We start from the raw sequence: 20,711 nt of genomic DNA on the forward strand, positions 1-20,711 counted from the left end.
AGAGTGGCATCAGCCTGACTCGATTCAACCATCTGGCTTTAGTGATTACTTTTATTAGTGCCAGGGATCTTATATTGATGTATTAAGCCCATTTAGCCAGAAAAAAAAAGAAAAAAAAAAAATGCAAAATCAGCCAGCATAGAGGGGTATCACTTTTTTTTTTTTTGTCCAGCACGGTACTGGTTAATGAAGATAGGCAACCCTTCCAGTTTGAAAAGCAGTATATCTTATGCTTTTTAAAATCACCTGGGAAATGCCTATTAAAAAAAAAAAAAAACTACTAGCTTGAAGTGTTACAAAATGGCCGGTTTCTTGGAACCTATCACTAGGTGGTAGTGATGCTGTGCAAGTAACAGGGTTTTCTGCACAGCTACCACATGCTTCTTCCATATCTTTATAACTCCAACCAAGGAATGAACAAGCAGACAGATAAGCTGCCACAGCTTATTGTATGGTTTACCAGCTAATATATAAATAAACAGATAACTGAAATACAGTGAACAATTCTACACATTTGGCATAATACCCTGACTAGTGGCCAGCCATCTAATACTAAAGTGAAATGGGCAGTCTTAAAAGTGTTAATGAGTCACAATCTTATTTTAGATAAAAATTAAGAGAGGATGAATTGAAAAATAAACGAGTGTACAACTTACCAAGTTTGTCTTGGGGTTGGGTTTAGGTTTAACGGGGTTAGTACTGAAGGCAGCAGGGTAGTCAGGGTCAGCACTAACACCAAGATCAGCCACCCGCTACCAACACAAGACACCAGGCTATGAGGCAGGCATGTGTGGGGAAGGGGGATCGAGACGCCAAGGAAGGTTTTTTGGAAGTGTGAAAATTTAAAAGAAATGACAAGAATGAGCAGTGAGAAATGAAGTAGAGAACTGTGGTATGAAGACTAGGACAGTGCAAACAGAGTGACAACTCAAAACAGCAGCTAACAAATATCAGAATTCTGGCTTATTGTTTGTAAACCAAATAAAGTACCCTTACGTCCATGTGCTTTTCGTATAGTTCTCTGCATTATATTTGTGTATTCTGGCAAGCACCATACAATTTTATTCAGAGATCCTCTTACAGTGAAAGGTTAAAGCTACTTTGACAACCTGCTGGTATCTAGTATAATTTACTGTGATCATGAATACATGTATGAAAACATTAAAATTTTTTACAAAACATTTGCAATGAATGACAATGAGACGCTAACCCTTGTTTTCATCTTAATTCAAGCTATACATGGGGTAACTCACTGAGGCAACAAATAATCGACTTCTGTTAAGTGTGATGGAAAGTATAAAGATATCTTATGTGTCCAACTCTGGGCACTGACCTGAGAGCTCATTCCCTAAAGTCTGCCAGCCCTCCTAAATGCCATCAATCTTCACATGTCACAACTTACATCCATCCTCCACAATGAATACCTGTTTGGGTTTTCTTATGCAGGACTGGTATCATGGTATCAGCAGGGATGTTTTTATAACATACTGGTGGTAACTGAGGAAGATTGATGAAAGTCTGTTTTTATGAAACTCATACTATCTGTTTTAATGAAATTCATACTATCACAATGTTTACTGTCCCTGCCTGGGACTGAACTCACATAGATGCAGACAGTTGGAAAACCTCTTGATCACCACCTTAAATGAAGCCAGTGAAGAAAATGATGAAAAAGGTAAATCAAGAAGAAGAATGGTTGTGATAAACCTGAGTATCTTTGACAAAACGAGAGGTAAAGGATACATGAGTACATAACTAGTGATGTGGAAGTGAGATAAAGATAAGTGCTTTCAGGACGATGATATATATAGGTCCGAGGTGACTGATAATGACAGGTAGTGAAGGATGTGGGGAGTTGTGTAAACAGGCTCTGAAGCTATTGAGAAAAAATGTAAATTAGTAAAAGTTAGCAGTCACATACATCACCAGAACAAGTAAGGAAGCATCACATTTTAGAGGCTTGTTAAACAGTACATGAAAATATTAAAAGAACACTTATTAAAACACAGGTAATTCATATTTCTGGATAGAAAAAAACTACAGATCTGCATAAAACACAGACAGATAATGTATTTCATTGTAGTTTCCATCATTAATTGTAAAAAAGAGAGAGAGAGAGAGATTTATACCAGTATTAGTTGTTAAATAACATGGATTCCAAGGAAAGCATTTAACAAACCTATACAGAATGTGATGCAGTGTTCCAAACCAATCTAAAACGTCCAACTGTTAACCCACATTAACTAGCATTGCGGACATATTTAGTGTTATTGACATTTAGCAAAAGAAACATTAAGAATGCAATTAGCCCCTCTATGTCTGCTATAACAGCTAAACATAACCCGGCAAACATCTCACATGCAGTTATGATCTGGTATGTAAGATGTCACTGAAGTCAGAGGTCACATTCTAATTTTGCAGCATTGTGGACAATCCATCAAAAGCTGATTTCAGTAGCAGCACTAATAGCAAGTGCAATCAAACAATACTGAATGCTAAACTTGGTGAAAACTTAGAATATAACACAAAAGATACTGTCCCACAAAGCAGCAGCCCAACTCGATATTGACTGAATAGCTGAATATAACTACTGGTAAATCTGTCTTCCTCTAATCCAGAATTTTGCATAACACATACCGTACATGAAAGAGAAATGGTATTAATGTAATTTCAGCACCACCTCATGTAAAAAATAATAACAATAAATAAACAAAAATAAAATTTATCTGAAACATTACTGCTTGGACTGGTGATCATGGAAATCAAAGTAACCAACTGACTGAAGAATTAACATTACTAAAATAAAAGCTTACGAAGGAAATCCTGCAGCACTGAAAGAGCGATTGACAAATACAGTCAAGTTGCCTATGGCGTGGAATTCTATGGCAGGGTTTTCTATGACACGGCAAGGTGTAAAAAAAACACACACACACACACACACACACACACACACGCGCATAAAACACTTGTGGCGTAAGGGCGCGGCAAGGTTTGAAACGCGCCTCTTGCCTCAGAACCCCCAACCCTACTGCTTCCACTTTAGCACTATCGTCATCGGAGTTAGGTACATTCAGTATTTTATGCCCTTAAAGCCCTTTATTATTTATTGTTTAGTGTTTAATTTGCAAGTACAGTAATACATGCACTGACTGATCACTTGATTGTGCACTTGTGTAAAGTGGGGGAAAACAGGGAAAAAAGGGGGGGAGAAGGGGGGCTTTGGGCGAACGTCCAGAACCAAATTCCATTTTTCCCATACATTTAGTTATTTGTATGGCACGGTTTCCTATGGCGTGGGATTGTTCCTTTACTAATTAGCCGCACCTTAGGTGACTTGACTGTAGCTTAAAATTACAAATAAAAATTATTCCATGCTCATTAATATTTACTGTGCACATTATATATAACAGGAGGCTAACGTATTGTTCGTACATTTATAAAGGCCCCAACATGTTTGCATGCATCGGCCTTGGTCACCTAATGGCGGCTACCAATGCTGCTTAATCTCTGGCAACCCCCTTATTCAGTCTCTTATCCCTGAGGTCACATTATAACCTCTTCCCCTTTGGTCTGCCTCTCGCAACCCTACCCTCAACATTCACACTTCTCAACCTCAGCACTCAGCTGTCATCCTCCATCCTCTCAACATGCCCAAACAACCTCAATCTACCCCTCCTCATCACAGTACCTATACATTCAAGTCCCATCCTTCCTGTCAGCTCTTCAATTGCAATCCCAGCCTGTAAGGCCTCATATTAAAAAACACACTACACATCCATCTAATCATTGCCATTTCTGTACGTCTGAACCTAAGAATATCCTCTTCCCTGCCTAGATCCCATTACCATACAGCATTACACTCCTAACACATGCTACATACAAAGATCCTTTAGCACTGAGGGAGAGCCCTCTCAATGTTAAGTGAGGCAACAGCTCCCTGAACTTCCTCTTATCACTCCTTGCCCTAGCCACAAAGCTAGCTCCAGCCCCACCTCCATCACATAACATGTCTCCCAAATAACAAGACTCCTCTACACACTCCAGAGACTCTCCCATAAGATCAATCCTTTCATGCCTGACAATCTCTACATGCTCTGACTGACACATCACACATGCAAAATCAGCATTATTTCACAGCCTACCTCTAATACCACTACATCTTTTATGCACACACTTATCACAAAACACTTCCCAAGACAGAGTTACTTCCCACACACTTGTGGCAAACTGCACATGGCCAAACTCCCTCAGCTTTGACAGAACTGCACCAGCCCTAGATATCATCACTTTTGTTTTACCCACATTTACTCTCAAACCCTTGTGTCTCATTCCATCTCTCCATTTCCTAAATCTTTCCTCCACCTCCCTCTCATTTCCTGCAATCAAAACCAAGTCATCAGCATACAACATCTCCCATAGTCCATTTTTGAGGTCATGTTGTGAAAAGTCTTATTCATTTTTCAAATGCACCACTTGCATACTTTTCACAGCATGCAATGTATTATATTACAGTGGAATCACATGACTGATGCTCTTGTGATGATGTCAAAGAATGGAGGATAATCTTTTGATCTTTGAGCATGCTCAGCGATGGATTTCTCAAGTAAAAAATGGAAGGTTCCAGATGCTGATTAACAAGTCACTGCCTTTACTAAATAGGTGAAAGTTAATACCATGCACCTGTGCTCATATTTATGTGGGGTAAATTGGAATTGGATGATCATTACCATGCAAATGAATCTGTGTGCTGCAAACATTTCTGGTGGTTTACTGTACTTAATGGTGCTGCACTGGAAGAAAAAACTGTCACTAATGTGAGACTCCACTAGCGTATGAACTGTTTCATCAGCAACCATTTACAATATTTTCAGAGGAAAAAGCAAACAGTATTACCAACATATTCCCTGCACAACATAAAAAGCAACAAAAAGGAATGTGAGCTGAAACTGGAAATTTATGTGATGGCTTCCAGCTTCGTATATATGTGGGAACTCCATCACAAAGCACTTTGCGCTGCATACAGACCTGTCCCTTCTATCTTCTCTCTTCTTATTCATGTCCTCAGAGATCCAATGTCTCTGCTCAGGATCTCATTCATTGCTAACTTCTTTAATGATTATATCTATCTGTCTAAAGCCAGACACCATTATCCCATATGGGGTGACTGTTTGTCTTTGAGTTAGTTGTTTTACATGGAGGGGTACTAACCCTCTCCCAACCCATTTGCTGACATGTAAGGAACAAATGTGTTGCTTACATGGTTACCACCCAGTGCTGTAAATGGTTTCCTGGCTTACAGGAAACCATCAGGTGTGTCCATCCATCCATCCATCATCCAATCCCATGTTTCACCACGAGAAGCGTAGCAGCCCGTGGCTAGGCAAGTTGGTCCCGACATTTAAGATGAGAGTGACCAGCCTCACACATCCCCGAGTGGCATTACATGAGCAATAAACCCCAACCATCCCTAGGAGATAAGCCTACACAGGCTCAATCTGATTGGAGCACCATAATTACCCACTAAACCACCAGGCACCATAATATGGTTATATGGTTGCCACCCAGCATAGTAAATGGTTTCTTGGTATACAGAAAACAATTTGGCTTGTTACTCATTGTGGGGTCACCCATAACCAGAAGGAAGAGGAAAGAGTGAAGGAAAGACAGAAGAAGGAGTGGAGAGTAAAGTCACCCTTGGGCAGAAGGAAGGGAAAAGAATGAGGGAAAGAAAGACAGAAGTGGAAGGAAAGAAGAGAGGAATGGGAAGACACCCAAAGCAGCACTACATCGAGTGAGTGGATGGCGAGCGCCCCTACCAACCACCTCAATGTAAAGCCACCTGAGTAATGAAAAGTGATACAAAAGATGGGAGAAATAGGAAGAGGGGTGCAGACAAAAAATAATTAAAAATATGAAGGAAGAAGTAGGCAGCACTACATCAAGTCAGTGGATGATGGTTGCCACCACTTACCACCAAATCTGATAATATATTTTTCTATTTTACTCTTACTACCTGCAAAAGATTTTTTCAGTTCAGGATAATCTTCTGTCTTCCTTTACTTCATGCTTTCCTCGTCCTTCTGCCTACAGGTGACTTTACACTCTCTTTTTTGTCTTTCTTTCCTTCATTCTTTCCTGTTCCTTTTGCCTATGGGTGACTCTGCATTGAGTGACAAGCCAAATGGTTTCCTGTTCATCAGGAAACCATTTACTACACTAGGTGGTAACCATATAACCAAATTATGGCACCTGGTGGTTTAATGGGTAATTGCAGCACTCCAGTCAGATTGAGCTAGTGAAGGTTTATATCCATGGGGTGGTTGGGGTTATTGCTCACATAATGCCACTCAAGGATGAGTGAGGTTGGTCACTCTCATCTTAAATGTCAGGACCAACTTGCCTAGCCCCAGGCACTTATGCTCCTCATGGGGCAATGTAGGATTGGATGATGGATGGATGGATAAACTTTTTAAACTGAAGGATTAGATATAGCCTTCACATACCCTTTCATCAATAAAGGTTCTTCCTAAGTTTTAACATACAGTAACCATTTGGTAGCAGCAAGAATAAGCTACAAAAACAAGTCATCTATGTGAAAGGATTAACTTGAACTCTAAGTTTGGATGATGCTACCACAATTTATAGCAGGTCACAGGCTTGAAAATTCATTTTGAAGTAGTGGCTAATGGGAAATCCTTCACTTCTTACTTGACCCAACTGCCTTTTATGAATGGGACTGCTCAATTAGACAGATTGGGGTTGCATAACAACAGCAACTTGGGCTACTGGTGGTGGAGAAAGATGCCTTCATGTGGTGGCACTAATAAAATTGGGTTGGTTTGCTGCCCAGTTACACAAATGTCCCCGAACTCTCTCACTATCTCTCGAAAGGAAGCTGGTGAACTGCAAAAGAAAGGCAACCTAAGCCTACAGTACACACTGCGTTCACACTCAGATGAGTCTGGGGCATTAACACCAATAACTCACGCTACTGCATGACAATTATATTTAGCTGAAGGAATATTTTAGTAGTCAGGGGGATGAAGGATTTCTGATGGGCTTTGGGCTGCTGCAAAGTTTCTCAGCTGAATAAAATACTCCAGATTTAGCCTACATAAACTCCCTTAGTGTCTACAGACGCAAAAGGGTCATCACATAAAGACAAAACTATCTCTAACATCAATGACTACAGTACTTATGAGTACCAGACTATCACTATGAATATCTGAGGGCACACCGCAGATATGTACAGTGTGAAGAGTAAAGAGCACCTTTGGGTTTATGCTACAACTGAGACAGTAACTGTCTTGTTAGTTAAACGGATTACCAGCCATACTTTAAAACCAAGAATCATGAAGGGAAAGGCAAACCATGTTTTTAACATAACGGAATCAAACAATGGAACAGTGAAAGAAGCTTGACCTCCCTAACTGGCTGCTAATTGCATTAAGTGGGATGCATTTTTAAACACTTCCTATCCTATGCTTTTAAAAACTTATTAAAAAATGAATGACCTGCCTACCTTTCTGCAAACTCAGTTTTAATAACAAGGTTGTAAGTCTTCCATCAGGGAATCATGATGATCATGCAGCTTAGGACCATGATTATCAAGAAAACTCCAGGGATAAAGGATGTAATCCTTCAACTATGCTTATACATATGGTATGCACCCTAAACCCCATTTTCCTGATAATCCCAGCCTCACCAAGAGCCAACACCCCACTGCATTGAAAATCAAGGAAATAAACTGCATACTAGTTTATCCACCCATGAATGAAAGAATGCATTACAAAAGTATGGTGTATGCACCACACCGCTTTTTGCAATAATATACTCTACAAAATCATACAATTTAGCATATGAGCTTTTGCAATATAATATTTTTCTTTTTATAACACCAACATTCTTACCTAAACACAAAACTAGGAAAATTCTTCATTCCACATATTTTTTGCTATTAACTCTTCATTTTGACTTTTATCTTTATAGTAATATCACTGTCACAAACAGCACCTAAATACGTATTCCAATGCCATACTTCTGTGCTGTGTTTTGCTTTCAGCTTCCCCTGCACTCAGAAGACATTCTATTACTTTTTCTTCCCATCTCTTTACAGGCAGAAGTGGTGATGGAGATAATAAACTCACTGAATACTTCTTTTTTAATCCATGGACAGTTAATACAATACAGTACTGTGATATGTGACAGGCATACAGCTCCACCACAATCAGGTTTTCCAGACATCTGCCTGTGTGTTTTTAATCAATTAATTTATGGTGTAGTTTGGAATGTTCATAAATTCTAGTTCTGATAAATAGGAAAGGAAGAGAGAGGTGAAAAGATTAGTAAGAGAGAGTAAGAAGAGAGTGGATGAGGAATTTGGAAGGAATTTGAGTGTAAAGTGGAGGGACTGTAAGAAAATGTTCTGGAGAGAAGTGAAAAGAGTAAGACAGGGTGGAAGTGAAGTTAGCAGGGGAGTGAAAGATAAACATGGTAGATTACTAGTGGAGAAGGGAGAAAAAGTGAGCAGATGGAGAGAACACTTTAAGGAATTGTTGAACGTAGAGGATGGAAGTAATGCGAGTATAAGTGGCTGGGGAATGGCTGGGAGAAGGAGGGAGGTGAGAAGACAGGTAGAAATCAGTAGGATAGAGATTGTGGAAGCAATGAAGAAAGTTAAATCGGGGAAAGCCCCAGGAATTGATGGAGTGTGTGGTGAGATGCTGAAGCATGGGGGAGAGATAGTAGTAGAATGGATGTGGAAGATGTGCAGATTGGCCTGGGAGGAAGGTAGAGTCCCGGAGGATTGGAAGTCAGGTATAATTATTCCCTTGTACAAAGGAAAAGGGGAAAAAGAAGTGTGTGGTAATCATAGGGGCATTTGTCTTCTTAGTATAATAGGAAAAGTGTATGGTAGGATACTTATAGACAGAGTTAGAGAAAGAACAGAGAAATTAGTTGGAGAAGAACAGGGAGGCTTTAGGAAGGGAAGAGGTTGTGTAGATCAGATATTCATTCTTAGATCTTTAGTGGAAAAGTTTCTAGAGAAGGGAAAGAAGTTGTATGCGGCTTTCATGGATTTGGAGAAAGCATATGACAGGGTGGATAGACAAGGATTGTGGAAAGTGTTAAGAATATATGGAGTAGATGGGAAGTTGTTGAATGCTGTGAAGAGTATGTATGATGGTGCTAAGGCTGCAGTGCGTGTGGTTGGTGAACTAAGTGAATTTTTCTCTTTGAAAGTTGGTTTGAAACAGGGATGTGTCATGTCTCCATGGTTGTTCAATCTGTACATGGATGGGGTAATAAAAGAGGTACAAGGTAGGGTAGTGGATGTTGGAGTGGCCCTGGTGAGAGAGGATAGTGTTTGGAAACTCCCTGTACTGTTGTTTGCAGATGATACTGTGTTGTTGAGTGAAGATGAAGGGGAGCTACAAGGCTTGGTGGATGAGTTTGAGAGAGTGTGTAAGAAACGGAACCTAAAGGTGAATGTAGGGAAGAGTAAAGTGATGGTCTTTGAGAGAGGTGAAGTCAGTGAATGTATAGCGAGGTTGGATGGTGAGGAATTGGAAAATGTGAGTACGTTTAAGTATTTGGGTAGTGTGATGAGTAAGGATGGAGGTTTGGAGGGTGAAGTGCTTGAAAGGGTACAGCAGGGAAGAAAGGTTGCTGGTTCCTTGAAAGCAGTGATAAGAAACAGGGAAGTGAGCATGGAAGTAAAAAAGTTACTACATGACAGTATTGTGATACCAACTCTAACGTACGGAAGTGAAGCTTAGACGTTGTTGGAAGGACACAAGTCAAGAGTGAGAGCAGTGGAAATGAGTTATTTAAGAGGAGCTTGTGGAGTCACGTGGAGAGACAGGCTGACGAATGAGGATATAAAGAAGCGTAGTGGTGTTGATGTGGATGTGATAGGAAGCGTTGTGAGGAACACACTGAGGTGGTTTGGCCATGTGGAGAGGATGGAGGGTGAAAGACTGACGAAGAGAGTGTATGTGAGTGAGGTGGAGGGTGGAAGAGGGAGGGGGAGACCGAGGATGAGATGGAGGGATGGGGTGGAGAGGTATATGAGAGAGGGGGGTGTGAGTTGGGAGCAGGGTAGTGAAATGGCGGGGGACAGGGCGACTTGGAGGCGATTTGTTTGTGGCCACCCCAAACGGGATTGGGGCGTCTGGCAATAGATAGATAGATAAATATTTTTTTTTAATGTTTCTCTTCTTCATTGTGGTAGGTGGGGGCGCTCACCATCCACTCACTCGATGTAGTGCTGCTCTCAGGTGTCTGCCCTTTCCTCTCCATCCTTCATTCCTTCCTTTCTCTTCTGTCTTTCTTTCCTTCATTCCTACGGGTGACTTTACACTCCCTCTTCTGTCTTTCTTTCCTTCATTCTTTCCTCTTCCTTTAGCCTGTGGGTGACTCTGCACTGACAAACCAAATGGTTTCCTGTACACCAGGAAAGCATTTACTACGCTGGGTGGTAACCATATAACCAGATTTTGGCGCCTGGTGGTTTTAATGGGTAATTATTGCGCTCCAATCGGATTGAGCCGGTGAAGGTTTATATCCAAGGGATGGCTGGGGTTGATTGCTCATGTGATACCACTCAGGGATGAGTGAGGCTGGTCACTCTCATCTTAAATGTCGGGACCAACTGCCTAGCCCTGGGCTCCTACACACCGCATGGGGCAGTGTAGGATTGGATGATGGATGGATGAATTCTCTTCTTCATGAGTTGTCTTACCGAAGTTCCTGATGACTGTAGTAATGAATGCAGTAATTAAGAAGTACAGTTTCTACAATGCAACCTCATGCAGACTAGAAGGATTAGACTGACAATCTGGTAATGAGGCACCTACATTATTAGTTCTGCTCTTGAAATATCCTTCACTTTGGCTCTGTTATCAAATTAAATGGGCTGATTTCCATCAGCATATGAGCTATTAAAAGTTAAGCAGCATTACTATAATGAAAAGATTATTCCACATAATTATTATACACACTGTCTTCATAGAAAACTTGTTAAGTCAAGGCTTCTTGCAATTAATGTACACACACATACACACATATCACACTTTTTACCACTGCCCCTGCTGCTTCCCCTTTCTTGAATGTGTCTACTAAGCCTTTCTGAAAGTAAACATTCAATCTAATTCACAAAATGAAGAAGCCTGGGAACACTTATAAAAAAAAAAAAATAAAAAAAAAAATAAAAAAAAGCACAACACATAATCAGCAATAAAATTCACTCCATTGTGCATTGTGCAATGACTAACAAAGAAGAAATAGAGATGAGTGAAGAAAATTGTACCATATACAGCACTCTAAACATACCCAAGTTCATTAGTTTCAGGATATGGTCAATTAACTTACACAATTCTGAATTACAAATTCAACTGCATGATTAATTGTAGTGACCTCCTCTACCATAACAACTTATGTAAATTATCTTGGTAAAGAATACTGTACAAAAAATATAAAATATAAAATACTGTACAATGGTCAAGCTCTAGTAAAAAACTAGATGAACATCCTGCCAATACTAAACACAACTTTATACAAAAGGGTAAAAATTCTCTCTCCTCCTGCACTCACCACCGGCGTTGTTTTGTCATTCACTTCTGAACGTTCATTAAAATTATAAGTTGTGGCTGATGCCTTCAGGACTGCTTCCATCACTACTTCAGGCTCTACTTCTTCCTCTGTTCGCGCATTTACCGTTACATGTACGCCTCGCAGCAGCTTGTGAATGTCATGTAAGTGGCGTGCACATGTTCCCTTGCGTACAGTTGGGGCACCCTCACCTTGCTGATGAAAAATACAAAAAAGCTTACTGTGTAGTATTATTCTAAAAAATACTGAAATCGTAAATAGAGATATTGGTGATAGGTTTGAGTATACATTCATGGTCACTGACTGATGTCAGAGATCTAAGGCAGAGGAATCTTGGGTTGTTAATATTAAGTCTATCCACCCATTGATCATCCAGTCCTGTACTGCCCCATCAGGAGGAACACAAAGACCCATCACTGGGCACAAAGCTCAAACATTTACGGCAAAGGTGATCAGTCACTCTTCAGTGAGCAAAGTACCCCAGCCACTGTTTGGACACAACCATTATCCAGTCAAGGCCCCTAAACTCACTAAGATCACTGGGCATCCATCTACTGATAATAAGGTTACCAACCAATGTAAATGGTAACATCATCATCATCATCATCATCAGCCATTATAAGTCCACTGCTGAACAAAGGCCTACCCCAACCTTCTCCACGAATTCCTTGGCTGAGCCAATCTTTGCCACGTTTTCCCTGCAAATTTCTCTATCTCATCTCTCTATCTCCTGTCTGGCCTTTTTCTGCTACGCTTACCATCTCTTGGTGTCCAGTCAGTCAACCTCTTGCTCCATCGATTATCCCTTGCTCTTGCTACATGGCCTGCCCACCTCCATTTCTGTTCTTTTATAACTTCCATAATATCTTTGACTTTAGTCTGCTCTTTCACCCAAGTTGATCTTTTCCTGTCTCTTAAAGATATTCCCAACACTGACCTTTCCACTGCTCTCTGAGAACGAATTAATTTATTTTCCATCGATTTTGTCAGTTTCCAAGTCTCACAGCCATACGTCATAGCTGGAATTATACATTCGTTATATACATTTCGTTTCATACAAACTGGCAAGCTACTTTTCATAATGTCTCTATGTTTACCGAAAGCTTTCCATCCAACTGTAATGCATCTCTTTATTTCGCTATCATTATCTTTCGTTAATTTTAGTATTTGTCCCAGGTAATCGTACTCCTCAACTTCTTCAAGAATTTCTCCACTTATTCTTATGACGCTCTTTGGTGTTTGAGGATTAAATATTACTTTAGTTTTACTCCGGTTCATCTTTAGCCCTACTTTGAGACTTTCTCTGTTCAGGTCATTTAACATTTCTTGCAACGTCTCTGCTTTTTCTGAGATTAGGACAACGTCATCTGCAAATCTTAAATGGTTTAGCTTTTCTCCATCTATGTTTACTCCTTTGTTTTCCCAGTCTAGCTTTCTGAAAATACTTTCTAGGCATGCTGTAAATAACTTTGGTGAAACTGTATCTCCCTGACGCACGCCCTTCTCCATCTTAATTTTCTCTGAGTCCTTATGTAATTTAACTGTAGCAGTTCCCTCTTTATATACGTTTTCGAGCAGTTTTACAATGTTCTCATTCACTCCTTGTTCTCGCAATGAATTTGTAATTGCTATATGCTCCACTGAGTCGAAAGCCTTTTCGTAATCAACAAAACCTAAGCACAGTGGTTTATTATATTCTGTAGTTTTCTCAATCAGCTGATTCATTGTATGCAGATGATCAGTGGTCGAACTGAGTTTATTTGGCACATGGGATGATTTAACCCGCCGCGTGCCAGTGCCGTTTTAAAACTATCTATCTATCTATCTATCTACTGCAAGACGCCATAATCTCGTAAGGGGTGGCCTGTCTCACATAATAGTGCCAGTGCCGTTTTAAAACGGTTTAAAATAAAAAACTTCTCTGTGACCACATTTTTCAAGATTCACGGGTAAAAATTGGCAGGCATGTAAGGTAACTGTTCCTCTACCATCCCCCAGGCTGTCAAGGCCATACACTCACTCACTCCCCCCCTCATGCTCGCTCTGCCTCACTCTGCCTGTGTGCCTCACCCAGTGCTGTACATAGTGCAGGCATTTTGTAAATATTTTCATGTAAGTGTAAGTTGTAAATATTTTCTTGTAAGTGTAAGGACTATATACTGAAGTCAAGTTGTAAATACCTTCTTGTAAGTGCCAGGACTGTACATAATGAAGTCAGGTTGCACATATCTTCAAGTAAGTGTAAGATAATGCATTCACAGTGAGAAAGACACGCAAATTGTGATAGATGCTGATGTAATAAGTAATCAGAAAAATGTACTGAACATTGCTATACCTTCCCAGCATCAATACCTGCGTATACCTTACATAGAAAACGGCTTTCTCTCACGTACGTGGTGAGCGTGAGAGAGTGGCTATAGTTGTACCCGAGTAAGCAGGACTCAATAAAACTGATTTCCGAGCCTCAGTGAGAATTTTAATGGCGAAATTCGTTGTTTCCACATCAAAATCTACCATAAAAAAAAAAAAAAAAAAAAAAAAGAAAAAAAAAAAAAAAAGGTCGAAAAATGGCCGGCACTGGGGTGACCCATAGGGTTAAAAATAGCTGGCACCTGGCAGGTTTGACTTGCCATGGGATCTGGCACGTGACTAGGGCTCAAAACTATTAATGACTGCAACAAAGAGAAGGTACCTGGTCTTCTGAGTGATCCTGTAGCAAGCAACTATCATTGGGATCATGCACTACAACTGGGACACTGATGCCACACCTACACTGCCCAACAACATGTAAAGGTAACATATACTACACAGATGCTCCTGCCCTATCACCTCAAAGTACATGAGCTATCATTCTGTAATGTTCCTTTGCTCTGCAGCAAGGCATTTGAATTAAGGACTTTACAGGAAATTTACTTGAGTTACTTTATTGTAACAACTTCTTTAAGGACAATATCTGCAAGGAGGGAATGTGCATGAGTGGGAGGAGTGCTGTACCACTAAACAGTAAATCTTCATATATCTCGATCTATCTATCTATTGCCAGACGCCTCAATCCCGTTTGGGGTGGCCACAAACAAATCGCCTCCAAGTCGCCCTGTCCCCCGCCATTTCATTGCCCTGCTCCCAACTCACACCCCCCTCTCTCATATACCTCTCCACTCCATCCCTCCATCTCATCTTCAGCCTCCCCCCCCCTCTTCCCCCCTCCACCTCACTCACATACACTCTCTCCGTCAGTCTTTCACCCTCCATCCTCTCCACATGGCCAAACCACCTCAGTGTGTTCCTCATAACGCTTCCTATCACATCCACATCAACACCACAATGCTCCTTTATATCCTCATTTGTCAGCCTGTCTCTCCATGTGACTCCACAGGCTCCTCTTAAATAACTCATTTCAACTGCTCTCACTCTTGACTTGTGTCCTTCCAACAATGTCCAAGCTTCACTTCCGTACGTTAAGAGTTGGTATCACAATACTGTCATGTAGTAACTTTTTCACTTCCATGCTCACTTCCCTGTTTCTTATCACTGGTTTCAAAGAACCAGCAACCTTTCTTCCCTCTTGTACCCTTTGAAGCACTTCGCCCTCCAAACCTCCATCCTTACTCATCACACTACCCAAGTACTTAAACGTACTCACATTTTCCAATTCCTCACCATCCAACCTCACTGTACATTCACTAACTTCACCTCTCTCAAAGACCATCACTTTACTCTTCCCTACATTCACCTTTAGATTCCGTTTCTTACACACTCTCCCAAACTCATCCACCAAGCCTTGCAGCTCCCCTTCGTCTTCACTCAACAACACAGTATCATCTGCAAACAACAGTACAAGGAGTTTCCAAACACTATCCTCTCTCACCAGGGCCACTCCAACATCCACTACCCTACCTTGTACCTCTTTTATTACCCCATCCATATACAGATTGAACAACCATGGAGACATGACACATCCCTGTTTCAACCCAACTTTCAAAGAGAAAAATTCACTTAGTTCACCATCCACACGCACTGCAGCCTTCGCACCATTGTACATACTCTTCACAGCATTCAACAACTTCCCATCTACTCCATATATTCTTAACACTTTCCACAATCCTTGTCTATCCACCCTGTCATATGCTTTCTCCAAATCCATGAAAGCCGCATACAACTTCTTTCCCTTCTCTAGAAACTTTTCCACTAAAGATCTAAGAATGAATATCTGATCTACACAACCTCTTCCCTTCCTAAAGCCTCCCTGTTCTTCTCCAACTAATTTCTCTGTTCTTTCTCTAACTCTGTCAATAAGTATCCTACCATACACTTTTCCTATTATACTAAGAAGACAAATGCCCCTATGATTACCACACACTTCTTTTTCCCCTTTTCCTTTGTACAAGGGAATAATTATACCTGACTTCCAATCCTCCGGGACTCTACCTTCCTCCCAAGCCAATCTGCACATCTTCCACATCCATTCTACTACTATCTCTTCCCCATGCTTCAGCATTTCACCACACACTCCATCAATTGCTGGGGCTTTCCCCGTTTTAACTTTCTTCACTGCTTCCACAACTTCTATCCTACTGATTTCTTCCTGTCTTCTCACCTCCCTCCTTCTCCCAGCCATTCCCCAGCCACTTATACTCGCATTACTTCCATCCTCTACGTTCAACAATTCCTTAAAGTGTTCTCTCCATCTACTCACTTTTTCTCCCTTCTCCACTAGTAATCTACCATTTTTATCTTTCACTCCCCTGCTAACTTCACTTCCACCCTGTCTTACTCTTTTCACCTCTTTCCAGAACATTTTCTTACAGTCCCTCCACTTTACACTTAAATTCCTTCCAAATTCCTCATCCACTCTCTTCTTACTCTCTCTTATTAATCTTTTCACCTCTCTCTTTCTTTCTACATATAACTCTCTCTTCCGCCTCTCAACTTCTTCCACGCCCCTATTTTTCATCCATTCATTGTATGATTTCTTCTTTTGTGCCACAGCCTGTTTCACCTCTTCAGTCCACCACGCTGTTCCTTGCACCCCCCTCCGTCTTCTCTTCCTTCCACACACCACATCACATGCTGCACGTATTTCTTCTGTAAATATCCTACACACACCTTCCACGTCTCCCATCTGATCCAATTCATATTTGCCCAATCGTTCCTCCACTTCTCTCTTATACTCTGCCTTTTTCTCATCCTCTTGTAACCTTTCCACTCTCTTTGCAACTACTCTTTCCTCTCGTCTTTCATATATCATTTTATGCTAAAGAATGCAAAATTGACCCAATTCCTATTCTTATTTTCACTGACAACAGAAACAAATTGGAAGCTATTACAAGAGGGGCTAGAGCATGCTGGTTCACTCTGGAGGGGAAGGGGGTTCACTTCTATCAGGCCATAAAATGTTAAATCCTTTAAATCTGATTACAGATTTTTTATTATATGGTAATCTTGTTACCTACAGACAGTTTTATCAAATATGGGAGAGAATTTTTTAGTTGGAGGGTTAAAAGTTCTTTAAGTTTAATAAAATCAGCTGGCAGCTGATGTGGGGATTGACAGAGACCAAATGGAGAGGAATATGTGGGAATATGGATTAGCTATATGTGCAAAAGCAGGTGAGAATGGCAGGACTAAGGAGGGTATAAGTATTACTGTGTGCAACAGATGGAAGGAGAATATAAGACAGTATGGATCAGTTGATTCAAGGATTGTGTGGGTAAGATGGAAAGTAGGCAGGCAGGCACAGGTGATTGTGTGTATACAGTATGTGCTAACAGAAGACTGTTCTACCAGAGTGAAAGAAGAGTTCTGAGCAAATGTGGAAGTATGCATGGAAAAGGAGGAGTGAGAGAGTGTTTTTGATTGGACATATGAATGGAAGAGTAGGGAATGTGAGGGTTGATGGAGAAGTTGGTGAGAAGGGTTTGCCTGCATAAATAGATGAGAACAGCAATGCTCTAGTGGGCATTTGTGCAGGGAGGGAATCAGTTATTGCCAATATCCTCCTTAGGCACAATATGACCCACAGGTATACATGGTGAGTGATGAGATGGGTGGGTGGCGAGCTGATTGAATGGAAAGCAGTGGCTGATTGTGTGTGTGGATGGACGAAGATATGTGCTGGATGTGAGAGCATACCGAGGTTAGAGACATGGACTCTGACCACCACTTGGTGGTGGTGAGTGTCAAGGTACAAATGTGGTGGGCAATAAGTACAGACGGGCAGGAGGAAGTAGTCCATTCAATGAGGGTAGAAAGGTTGCAGAAAAAAAAAAGGGGGGGGGGGAGAATATAAGAGAGAAGTGGAGGAGTGATTGGGTAAATAAGATTTGGAGCAAATGTGGGAGGTGGAAGGTGTGTGCAAGGTATTAACAGAAGAAGTCTGTGCAGCATGTGAGCTGGTATGTGGGATGAAGAGAAGACGAAAGGGGGTGCAAGGAACAACATGGTGGAATGAAGTGAAAGAAGCTGTGGTGCAAAAGGAGAAAGCATATAATGAATGGATGGGAAGCAGAGGCATGGAGGAAGCTGAGAGACAGAATAGAAAGTTATATGTACTGTACTGAAGAGGAGGTTATAAAAGTAGTAAGAGAGAGAAAAGAGTGGATGAGGAGTTTGGAAGGAATTTGAGTGTAAAGTAAAAGGATGTAAGAAAATGCTCTGGAAAGAGGTTAAGAGAGTAAGACAGAGTGATAAAGAAGGCAGTAAGGGAGTGAAAGATAAAAATGGCAGATTATTGGTACAGAAAGGAAGAAAATGTGAGCAAATGGAGAGAACACTTTAAGGAATAACTAGTTAACCCCTTAACCGCGGGGCGTCACTTTCGTGACGCTTGGGAGCAAGGGATCATACCGCGGGGCGTTGCTTTTGTGATTCTGTGTTATTTTGAATTCACCCGGGCTTCCAAGTGGGGGCTTGTATCATCTATCGGTACTGCCAATGTCCAACACTAGTCAGCACTCCTAATCTCATCTGTACTCTCATCCATTGTTGACAATTTAGCCATTTCTCCCTGTTCTTGACTCCCTTCCCTACCCCCCCTCCATTACCCTATCCTCTCGTCTGCCCGGCCGTGCTACGCTAAGTAAATCTTCCCTGGAATTTTTCACTGATTTCATCAATTGAAATAAGCCCTATGCCCTATTCTTATACCAAATAATATATACAAGAAAGAAATAAGGTAAGTGAGAGTGCCATACACCTAGAATTGGCTAATTATCACCTGACAACACCTCACGTGCACTCGTTCGCTAATTTTCGCTGTTTATTTCCCCTTGAAATATGCCGTATAATCTATTTTCGTAATAAATATACATATAAGGAGGGAAGGGAGAAGCCTAAGTAATATTTACATTCACCTGGAACTACCTAATTTATAATGTATTGTCTAGATTTCCTGCCAATCATTTCACTGCTATATATAGCTGTTTCAAGGAGCTAACGTTGGTAGTAATGAATTTCCCTAGGTGGGCCACCACCCCGGCCCACCCTTATCAGTTCACTCTCATCTTCTAACGTGGAGGTACGTCAGTTTGCTCTTGCTAGCTTCAGGGACTTTTCACCCCCATGCAAAGGGCCCTGTGACCTTTACCCCCTACTAAACCTCGTGTGGAAAGAGGTAAAGGGCTGACAATTGATAAAAGAGTGACTACAATCTTTCTATTGAGTAAAACAGTGCAAGTGGAATTGTAAATAATGTGTAAATAATGTGTAAACAGCAAGTGAAAGTAATGAATGTAAATATACGTGAACAGTGGAAAATAGTTTTATAAGTTACTTCAAGTGACAGTGCATAACACAGTGTAAATAAAATAGAAATGTAAATAACGTAAATAAAATAGAGAACGTAAATAGAAATGTAAATGAGTAGTATTATAAGAATACGAGTATATACCCTAGGAGTAATGAAAGTGAAAGTTTCACTCTAGCATGTCTGAATACTATGAGTTATGAAAGTGAAGGTGAGACATTCACTCTCAATGCTAGTATACAGGACAAGAAAGTGAATGCTACGTCTTTTACTGAAAGACATTGAATCCCTACAGTGACAATAAACTAATACTACTGAAGGAAACTTATGGATAAAGACTGTAGATATATATAAGTGTTATATAGTAATAGAAATATAAAGTGTGAGGGGTTTTATGAATAATAAATGACAGAGTACCAAGAGCGAACTAGCGCAAGTGCGACGGTCAGACGCGCTCGTAATTTTCATTGCTTTCACAGTGGGGTTTTTTTTGGAGTATGGATCCCAAACTACTTGAAAATCATAGAGTAGTGTTTATAGTGTTAATATCTGGCTGTGGTAATCATATTACGGGTTGTCGGGAAGTGTAAAGTGGAGACTTCGTTACCCAACTTCAGAGGTCTCCACAAATCCTAAGGTAACTGACGAAGGCTCAACAAACATTCCATGAGAAAGCTGAAGGTATGTGCCATAAGCATATGTAATTTTAATATTCTAGGACTAATAACTGATTTTTGGCAAATATTTTTTGAGAGTCTGTCAGAGCCCGAATAACCCCGCGGCACAGGCAAAACATTGGTATACATGCCCGCGGTGTAGGGGTTAAACATAGATAATAAAAGTAATGTGAGTGTAAGTGGCTGGGGAATAACTGGGAAAAGGAGGGAGATGAGAAAGGAGGAAGAGATCAGTAAGATGGCACCAATAGATGCAAGAAGAAAGTCAAAATGGGGAAAGCCCCCAGGAAATTGATGGAGTGTGTCGTCAAATGCTTTAGCACAGGGAGAGATAGTAGAAGAACTGATATGGAAGATGTGAAGATTGGCCTGGGAGGCAGACAGTGTTCTTCTGGAGGATTGGAAGTCAGGAATAATTATTCCCCAGTACAGAGGAAAAGGGGAAAAATAATGTGTGGTATTCATAGGGGCATCTGTCTTCTTTGTGTAACAGGAAAACTATATAGCAGGATACTTACTGACAGAGTTAGGGAAATAACAGAGGAATTAGTTGGAGAAGAACAGGGAGGTTTCAGGAAGGGAAGAGGTTGTGCAGATCAGATATTCATCTTAAGGTGTTTAGTGGAAAAGTTTCTAAAGAAGGAAAAGAAGCTGTATGCAACCTTCATGGATTTGCA

The 20,711-nt window shown here is 40.8% G+C and overlaps 1 protein-coding gene across 1 annotated transcript in view; it reads right to left on the reverse strand.

Moving 5' to 3' along the window:
- The window catches only part of Abp1 (Actin binding protein 1), a 135,979-nt gene that overhangs the window by 92,201 nt on the left and 23,067 nt on the right, over positions 1 to 20,711 (reverse strand). Inside the window, exon 4 of the mRNA XM_080281657.1 lies at positions 11,596 to 11,808. Coding sequence (XP_080137783.1) covers positions 11,596 to 11,808 — 213 coding nt within the window. The remainder of the gene's footprint in view (positions 1 to 11,595; positions 11,809 to 20,711) is intronic.

This window comes from Coenobita brevimanus, chromosome 90, assembly GCF_032717465.1.
Source record: "Coenobita brevimanus isolate Jiangsu-jjx chromosome 90, ASM3271746v2, whole genome shotgun sequence".
NCBI lineage: Eukaryota > Metazoa > Arthropoda > Malacostraca > Decapoda > Coenobitidae > Coenobita > Coenobita brevimanus.